The following is a 9,449-nucleotide window of genomic DNA, read 5'->3' on the forward strand; positions in this document are numbered from 1 at the left end:
TTTTCATCACCCAGGTATTAAACCCAGTACCCATTAGTTATCTTTTCTGCTCCTCTCCCTCCTCCCACCCTCCACCCTCAAGTGTGTGTTGTTTCCCTCTGTGTCCATGTGTTGTCATCATTTAGCTCTCACTTGTAAGTGAGAACATGTGGTATCTGGTTTTCTGTTTCCGCCTTAGTTTGCTAAGGATAATGGCCTCCCACTCCATCCATGTTCCTGAAAAAGACATGGCCTCATTTTTTATGGCTGCATAGTATTCCATGGTGTTTATGTGCCACATGTTCTTTATCTAATCTGTCATTGATGATCATTTAAGTTGATTCCATGTCTTTGCTATTATGAACAGTGTTGCAATGAATATTTGTGTGCATGTCTTTTTACAGTACAATGTATATTCCTCTGGGTATATAAATCCCAAATGGGATTGCCGAGTCAAATGGTAGTTCTGTTTTTAGCTCTTTGAGGAATTGCCACGCTGCTTTCCACAATGGTTGAACTAATTTACACTCCCACCAACAGTGTACAAGTGTTCCCTTTTCTCCAGCATCTGTATTTTGTGACTTTTAATCATTGGCATTCTGACATTCTGGCTGGTGTGAGAAGGTATCGCATTGTGGTTTTGATTTGCGTTTCTCTAATGATTAGTGATACTGAGTTTTTTTTCATATGCTTGTTGGCCACATTTGTCTTCTTTTGAAAAGTGTCTCTTCATGTCGTTTGCCCACTTTTTAATGGGGTTGTATTTCTCTTGTACATTTCTTTAAGTTCCTTAGAGATGCTGAATATTAGGTCTTTTTCAGATGCATAGTTTGCAAATATTTTCTCCCATTCTATAGGTTTTCTGTTTACTTTGTTGACAGTTTCTTTCGCTCTGCAGAAGCTCTTAAGTTTAATTAGATTCCATCTGTCAATTTTTGCTTTTGTTGCAATTGGTTTTGTTGTCTTTGCATTAAATCTTTGTTTCTATGTCCAGGATAGTATTGCCTAGGTTGTCTTCCAGGGTTTTTACAATTTTGGGTTTTACATTTAAATCTGTAATCCAGCAGTCCACAACCTTTTTGGCACCAGGGACTGATTCTGTGGAAGACAATGTTCCCACAGAGACCAGTAGGCTGGGGGGTGATTTCGGGATGAAACTGTTCCACTTCAGATCATCAGGTATTAGTTAGATTCTCAAAAGGAGTGCACAGCCTAGATCCCTCACATGTGCAGTTCACAACAGGGTTCACCCTCTTATGAGAATCTAACACTACTGCTGATATGACAGGAGGTGGAGCTCAGGTGGTAATGTTTGCTTACTAGCCACTCACCTCCTGCTGTGCGGCCTGGTTCCTAGCCAGCCACAGACTGGTACCAGTCCATTGCCCAGGGGTTGGGGACCTCTGCTTTAATCCTTCTTGAATTAATTTTTGTATATGGTGAGAGGAAGGGGTCCAGTTTCAATCTTCTGCATATGGCTAGCCAGTTATCCCAGCACCATTTATTGAATAGAGAATCCTTTCCCAATGCTTGTTTTTGTCAGCTTTGTCAAAGACCAGATACTTGTAGGTCTGCAGCCTTATTTCTGGGTTCTGTATTCTGTTCCATTGGTCTATGTGCCTCTTTTTGTTCCGGTACCATGCTGTTTTGATTACTGTAGCCCTGTAATACAGTTTGAAGTCAGGTAGTGTGATGCCTCCAGCTTTGTTCTTTCTGCTTAGAATTGCCCGTGGGCTATTCAGGTTCTTTTTAGTTCCACATGAATTTTAAAATAAAAACTCTCAACTTTATCTTTGTTCTTGGAACATACTGAAGACCACCCGATCTGTGAGTGTGCCCCACATTGCCATTCTTGCCTCCTAAATAATCAGTGTTAAGTTTAGAGATTCATCTCTATATTTTATTTGACTTCAGCAATGTAAACCGTAAGTCAGAGCTGCAGTGGTGGAGGCTGCAACCTTGGCGGTGGGAAGGTCGGTTCACAGGGTTTCTCAGCATGCTCCTCCTGTGTCCCCACCGTCGAAAGGTGCCCCCCATCATGTGTGTGCCCTTGGCTTGTAGACTGGTCTTATCTTTCCAGAACTATTTTTGGTCATGCCTCATGCATGAGCTTGTGCCTGAGCACAACCATGTGAAAATTAATTTAGTCGTGTCTTGTCCAAACTAAAAACATTGAACCATTTTAAAGGAAAACAGCTTCCCAATGTTGCCATATATTGTTTTAAAATAATTATAAAAAGTAGCTGCTCATGTAATAGCACCGGGCCTGCCATTGACCTTGCACATGTGCCTCACACACATCTGAGAGGCTGTTACTGTGGACGCCGTCCTCAGTGCTGCTGCTGCACAGCACCCTGCCTCACAGGAGCTCTGCAACAGCAAAAGCACCAAGCAGATTGAAGAGGGCAGAGCAGGACCATGCGGGACCCTCCTCCCAGTGGTCAGTTACATCTTCCTTTGGTATCATGGTGGAGGTTGGGGGTGCCCCTGAAGACACCAGCCAAACTTCCCGTGCCCCCTTCCCATGCCCACTGTACCTGCCGTGACAAGCTGAGCGTGTTTCTGTAACCATCCTCTACCCTGAGTAGATGCTCTGCATTCTTATTGTGCAGTGCTTTCAGGACTGTGCCTCTGTGGTCACCCCTGTCGTCCAACTCTGTCATGGCCATGGAAACCAGAACATGGCATGTTCCAACACCTCATTCTGAAGTTAGAAATCAACAAAACCTCCCAAATGGGAAAGGAGGGCCTAAAATCCTTGGAAACTTTCCTCTGTGAGATTTGCATGAGACCTGGAATGTCCTGAAGTGTAATATATAAAGGTATTGAATGACACATAGAACTCCCTGTAAGACAGGTGTAGCCAACAGAGAAAACCATTCATGTCAACAGTCTCCCTCATGCTCTCTCAGAGACCCTCTGAATTATAGCACCCAGAGACCCTGGATGGCTTGGGAGCGGATGAGCCCCACGCACAGGCAAGAGAGTGGCGCATTCTCTGGGTCACAAAGTATCCTGTAGCTAGAAGATAAGAAACAATTCTACATGAAACATTTGAAAGTATCTCTTGATCAGTTTATTTGTTTCTGAAGACACAGCTTTCCTTTGGGAAACAGAAGACTGAGAAAGGTCTCCACAACCGAAAAGCACCGTGAATTGTTAGTTGCATTTTGCCTGGTCACGTGAGTGAATTTCCTCCTGGATTGCATTGAATCTGCACTGTTTTGGAGACTGGCAGATGCATTGCTAATGAAGCCACATGTGCAGGGTCATCATTAGTTGATGTACTTCCATCCTAGCTGATGCTGTTGATTTTTCCCTGCCAGGAAGCTTCCTGACACAGCCTGCACCCAAAAAAACTTCCCAAAGTAAGTCGAGTCTGACTTTGCACCCCCAACATGAGAGTCATGTGACTTCTGAGCACTCCACTGAATACTGATGTACCTGAAGGAACCCTGGGTACCAAACACGCTCAAGTGAATGAATGGTGTCCAGGACAAAGCCCAGAAGGTGTCCAGGCAATGGCCTCCCACCAGAGATCTTGTCAGCACACTGCTCTGAGCACTGTTTGCCTTAGTGTCTTTCTGTCCTGGTTGCAATGAAGTCTTTCTCCATAATGTCAGTTTTTATACTTTTTGACCTAGTAGAACATCATGTGATGAATTTTCATGTAATACGAATTCAGCTTAGGTATGTCTTAGGATTGGTTTAGAGGGAAGATGAAGCAGGTGAAATGGCAACCCCTTGAATACACATCCATAATAAATTGAAAAATATTCAGCATGATTTAATGGTATCTTTTAAAATAGGAAACAAAATCTTTCCTGTTCATTAGAATCATTACATCAACTAAAGTCATTATAACTAAAGTCATCATTACATCAACTGAAATACAAAATATGGAATCTGATCTTCAGTAGATGTTGGCATTTCTTTAAGTACACGTCTTCACTTCCTCAGTGCACTAACAGAGACTCAAGAATGACAAAGGGAAAAAAAGGCAAAATTAGGGAAAAGGGAGACATTTTGTAGCTGATGTTGGATACACTGGATGGACTATCCACTTGATACACCTTCTCATTGATAGAATAGGAAACTTCAGGTTTCACAAAGGCAAATCGTGCTTTCATGAGACAAAGCAACAGAAAAATATCGATAATCACAATATTTTAGTGTTTTATGAAGAACTGTATTGTAGCTTGAATCTTTAATTAAATAAATGTTTTCTTTTGCATGTAAAATAGAATTCAGCCTTTCCTAACTCATGACAGCAATGGGCTGAAGACACTGCTGGGCCTATCCTGCCACCTGCTGGGAGGACTTGTTCCCTCAAAAGCCTTGGTTTGGAAGGATGATTGGAAAATAGCTTTACACACCCACCCTTTATTGTGTTTTTATTCACAAAGCCTTAGTGTATCGCCATATTTCATGTAGTTGATTTTTTGCATCTCTGATAAGTTTTTAAATGTCACTATTCCTACTAAAGTCTCTGTCTCTGTCCTGTGTTCTATGTTCTAGGGTGTATGAAGAAAGGGCTTCAGCAGAAACAGAGGCTGAAGTGTGCGTGCTCGTGAATGCTGGGAGCCGAGAGGCCAGAGAAGAATGTGATGAGACATAGAATTGGTAGTGCAGGAAGTCAGAAGATCAAGTACCATGATGTTGGTGCTGGTTGCTTGTGTTAAACTGCCTAGGTTTTAGTCTACCGTAATTTTCGCCCACCTGTGGGGCTCCCCTGGTGCCCCAGTCATGATGGGGTAACTGAACTGCTGCCGGGGCCAAGCTGCCAGTGGCCCAGGATTTGACACTTGGAAGAGTTCTGAGAAGCGTCCCTGGATCAAAAGAGGAGAAACAGACTTCATCCATACCTATTTCCACTGTATTTAAAGAAGTGCATATTCTCAGGGATTTCCACATTTTTAAAAACTTCTTTTAATTAAAACATTTAAAATAAAATACGGTTGAGGTAACAACCAGGTTACAGTTCTTCCAGTAGCACCCAGCCAGCAAGAGCCCTCAGATTTTAGAAGAGAGGATTGCAGTCATGTCTGGAATTCAAAGAAGAAACAGTGAGAAAAGCTTGATAGAACTGACAGATGCTAAAACGTCTAATATTAACATAGAAGGGCAACTCTAACTGATAATATAGAATTACAATATGAATGGTAGAGTAATTAAGGAAGCCATTGATGTTGAATTATGTATGTGTAAGTTAAACCTATAAATTAAAATATCATGAACATTATACCGTCTGTGGTGGTTTAATTAATGCTAAGTTATAAAATAATTATTAAACTGTATCAATGACATTTGATTAATATAAAATTATAAATTGCTATTGTTGAATAGAACTTTAAAGTTGAATAAAAAGAATATATTATTACTAATATGTTAGACTTTGATAAAATATGAAATTTAAACAACATTTTAATAAAATGCTAAGTTTCCCAGTAGTATGTATATGAAGTTATTTGAGGTATTGTTTGTTCAACAAAGAATGTGACAGTGTCTAGTGTTGGCATTGTTTGATTAACTGGTGGAAAAATAAAACATTTGCAAGGAAATGGGTTATTTCAAGTTATATTTTAATGTCCTTTTATTTCCACATAATAAAATCTTTATGCTGGGCATGGTGACTCATGCCTGTAATCCCAGCACTTTGGGAGGCTGAGGCGAGAGGATCACTTGAGCCCAGAAGTTCAAGACTAGCTTGGGTGACATAATAAGACTCTGTCTCTAACAAAAAAATAAAATAAAAAATAAAAAATTACCCGGGTCTAGTGGTGCGCATCTGTGGTCCCAGTCACGCAGGAGGCTGAAGTAGGAGGACTGCTTAAGCCCAGGAAGCAGAAGCTGTAGTGAGCCATGATCCTGCCGCTGTACTCCAGCCTGGGCAACAGAACAAGATCTTATGTCAAAAACAAAATGCAACAAAAAAGTAAAATCATTATTATTCACTTGATATTCCTGAAGAAATCGTCAATACTGATTAATGTCCTCATTTGAATTTTAAATGACTTATATAATGGCAGACTGTAAATACATTATTTAGAGATAAAGAGGACTTTATTTAAATATTCAAGTTATTGTCAACTAGACTATTTTAATGTAAATCTTGTGGCTCATGTCATATGTTTTTAATATTAACTTTAATTTTCATAATAATTGCGTGCATTACAATGTATGCATTTCATTTTATGTAATTTTGCAATTTTTAATTTTAATTTTTATTTATTTTAGAGATGATGTCTCACTATATTGCCCAGGCTGATCTTGAACTCCTGGGCTCAAACGATACTCCCACCTTGGCCTCCTAAAGTGCTGCTGGGAATACAGGCGAGAGCCACCGCGCCCGGCTCTGATTTTGCAATTTTAATTGTTCCGCAAGTTTCCTCTGAATATTCATCATTCTGTAGTTTAAAATATGGGTGATTTTATTCCTCGTGTGTCTTCCAGGTGAGAATCCATACGTTATCACATGAACCAGTGATGTGTGTCATAAAGAAATTAAGAAACCTATATTATTTTTGCTACCCTTGTTCTCTAGAAAATGAACTGTAATAGATTTCTGGAATTAATTTTTGATACTAAAAATACTATCATTCCAATTCAATAGTGAGGACAGCGCTGCGTTCTGTGCTACGCTAGGGGGAGCACCCACTTTGGTAATGAACATGGTTCCCTGTTAGTCTTTAGCGTATTAAGGGCCGGATGAGGAAGTGGGAAATAGGAGGAAGCTGAGCCTCCCCGGAGGAGCACGTGCCCTCAGAGCCGTAAGGCAGGAGCAGAGACTGCATGAGTTTGCAGCGCGAGCCCAGGGGCTTCCCTGGGACTTGGCGACCGTCCTGTGCGGTCGGACGCGCAGGCAAATCCCCGGTCGGCTGCGCCTGGCGTGCACGGAGCCCTTCTACTCTCGTCCTACACCGCTTTTCCGTTTATCTGCAGCGTAAAAGCCAGCGTTACTTTGTTTTTGTTTCAACTACTTTTCCAGTGCCACGGGATTTCAGGCAAAGTGCCTCGGACGGTAGAAATGCCTATTCCTCTCGTGTCCTTATTCCTGGAATGTGCTCACGTACCGTCCGGCCACGCAGGGACCCGGGACGCTCAGCCCTTTCTGCGCCCTCGCCCTCTCCAGGGCGGCACCTGGTGAGGAGGGCGGCCCAACACTGCAAGCCTGATCCTGGGGGCTGACCTCTGGACGGTCTCAGGGACTGACCAGGGATGCAGCCGCGGGAAGGGGGAGCCGAGCTGGGAGAGGATCGAGGGAGGGGCGCGGGGTGTGCTCTTGGGGCGAGGAGGGGGCGGTGTCTGGGAGGGGCGGCCCTAAGGGAGTGGCTGGGCTCCCTGGCTGCCTGGACACTGGTGCTTTTTTCTTTGCTAACGACCTTGATGCCACCAGCCCAGTTTGCTCATCTTGCCGCAGCTCCACTATGGTTCCGTTATTTTCTGAGAGATTTTCCCTTCCCTTCTCTTTTTGCCCTAGACCAGAACTGTAAGCAGACACCGCCAGCACCCCGGAAGACGGGCTATGGTTCTCCGGCCACCTCCTGCCCGTTTCTCATTAAAGCCTGAGAAGAAGGAGGGTGGTTGTGTCCCAGGAGCTGGGCTGGCAGCCTCAGTGAGGTTGTGGGGCTCTCCTGGAGAACACAAACCATTCCTCAGGACATCAGCAGCAGGCAAGACCCCAGATGGTCCCATCAAGACAAAGACAAGCCACTCCAGAATCTTGTCTGAATGCAGACAGATGGGAGCGTCTCTCAGGCCAGGAGTGCCAGCCGTGTCGTCTCCCAGCCCACATGGTGACTGCTGCTTTGGCCTTGGTGACAGCCTGTCCTGCTCTTGGCAGGCCTCCTGGGGGATGAGGTTTATGAAGATTCCAGTGTATATGTACCTCCTCCTGCTTCCTGACAGTGCTCAACTCACAGCCAGCCCCCTCTCCCCTTAGTCCACCCCTGGCCAGCTGGCACACAAACACAGCCTGCGACAAGACTCTTTCTAGCCTCTCACTATACCCTCCGCAGCGCCATCGCACATTCTTGCGGAATGGAACAGTAAATCCAGTTGTAGTTTAACAACAGGTGTGTCTCTGGTAGGCACACTAGGCAGCAGCTCATTGGCCTGTATTTAAAATATGAACATGTGCATGACTGCAAAGGCATAGATCCTCACTTTCTACAAACTGGAATTGCTGTTCTCAAAGTTGAAAACCACATTTGCAACACATGAGATCCACAGCCTGAGTGGAAGGAGACACATGCAGGGGGTGGGCTGGGCCTGGGGGCCAGGCCACCCTTGGGCAGAGAATGTGGGAGCATGGAGAGGGTGTGTGGGGCAGGAAGGATCCTTGAGTGCTTTGAGCAAAGAGTGTGATCCTGCCTGCCCTTGGTGCCGTCCACTGGGGCTGGTCAGTGAGGCCGAGTCCATCATGGTGATGGGGACACGTGACAAAACTAGAAGCCTTGGGGGAGCTGGGCGAAGGGAGCAGGCACCCATGATGCTGCCGCTGCAGTTTTCTATAAGTTCTATAATTATTTCAAAATAAAATATTTTAAAATGACCATGTCCCTGAAGGAGGGATAATAGTAAGCCACGTGATAGAGATTAGCCTGTACTCAGACCCACTTCAGCTCCAGCTGCGAAGCTTCTGCTCTCCGATTCCAGAGCCTGGTGGTGTCAAGAAGGCCCCCGTGGATGTTACAGCGATGTGGATGTTATGCTACAGACATCACAGTAATGACACTTTGGAGTCTCGGGTGATTTCCCCGTGCTGTGCAGGCGGTAGGATTTTCGATTTCCCTTTTCCCACATGAGCCCTTCCCCTACTAGGCATCTTGAGACTGAGCACCCTTTGCCCCAGGCTGGAAGCCACAGAGGCCATCTACTTGTGTTTCTCCCTCCCACGGAGCTTCCCTGCCTCTGGTCATCACCAGGGTCCCTCTCAAAGACCACAGAGGCTGCTCTCAGGTCTAATTTTCCGTCTTGGTTTTGCTGCCTACAGTGAGTTTCACACATGCATGTTTCAGGCAGATAAATGCTTGCACAGAGTGTGGGGATACCCTCGGTGGCTCCTTCCTCTCTGGAATTCTTCTTCCTTCTTCCTTCTTTCTTCTTCTTCCTCCTCTTCTCCCTCCCCTCCCCTCCCTTCCTCTCTTTCTCTCCCTCCCTCCCTTCCCTCTCCTCTCCCTCCCTCTCCCTCCTCTCTCCCTCCCTTCCCCTCCCATTTCCCTCCCTTCCTCTCCCCTTCCCCTTCCCTTCTGTCACCCAAGCTGGGGTGCAGTAGCAAAATGACAGCTCACTGCACCCTCAAACTCCTGGCCTCAAGTGATCCACCCACCTCAGCCTCCTGAGTAGCTGGGACTACAGGTGTGCGCCACTACTCCCGGTTACATTTTTATTTTTTGTAGAGATGGAACCTTGCTATGTTGCCCAGGGTGAACTCAATCCCTCTGGGATTCTACTGGGGAGTTACAGTG

At 44.9% G+C, this 9,449-nt stretch overlaps 1 protein-coding gene across 1 annotated transcript; it reads left to right on the top strand.

The window, feature by feature from the left end:
• The first annotated feature begins 6,243 nt into the window (after positions 1–6,243).
• Positions 6,244–8,048, top strand: LOC108582533. Its single transcript, XM_017950207.3, has 2 exons — positions 6,244–7,122; positions 7,460–8,048. The coding sequence occupies exons 1-2, from the start codon at positions 6,772–6,774 to the stop codon at positions 7,919–7,921; spliced, it is 813 nt and encodes a 270-aa protein (XP_017805696.2). The 5' UTR covers positions 6,244–6,771; the 3' UTR covers positions 7,922–8,048.
• The last annotated feature ends 1,401 nt before the right edge of the window (positions 8,049–9,449 follow it).

The sequence above is a fragment of the Papio anubis genome, chromosome 17 (genome assembly GCF_008728515.1).
Source record: "Papio anubis isolate 15944 chromosome 17, Panubis1.0, whole genome shotgun sequence".
NCBI lineage: Eukaryota > Metazoa > Chordata > Mammalia > Primates > Cercopithecidae > Papio > Papio anubis.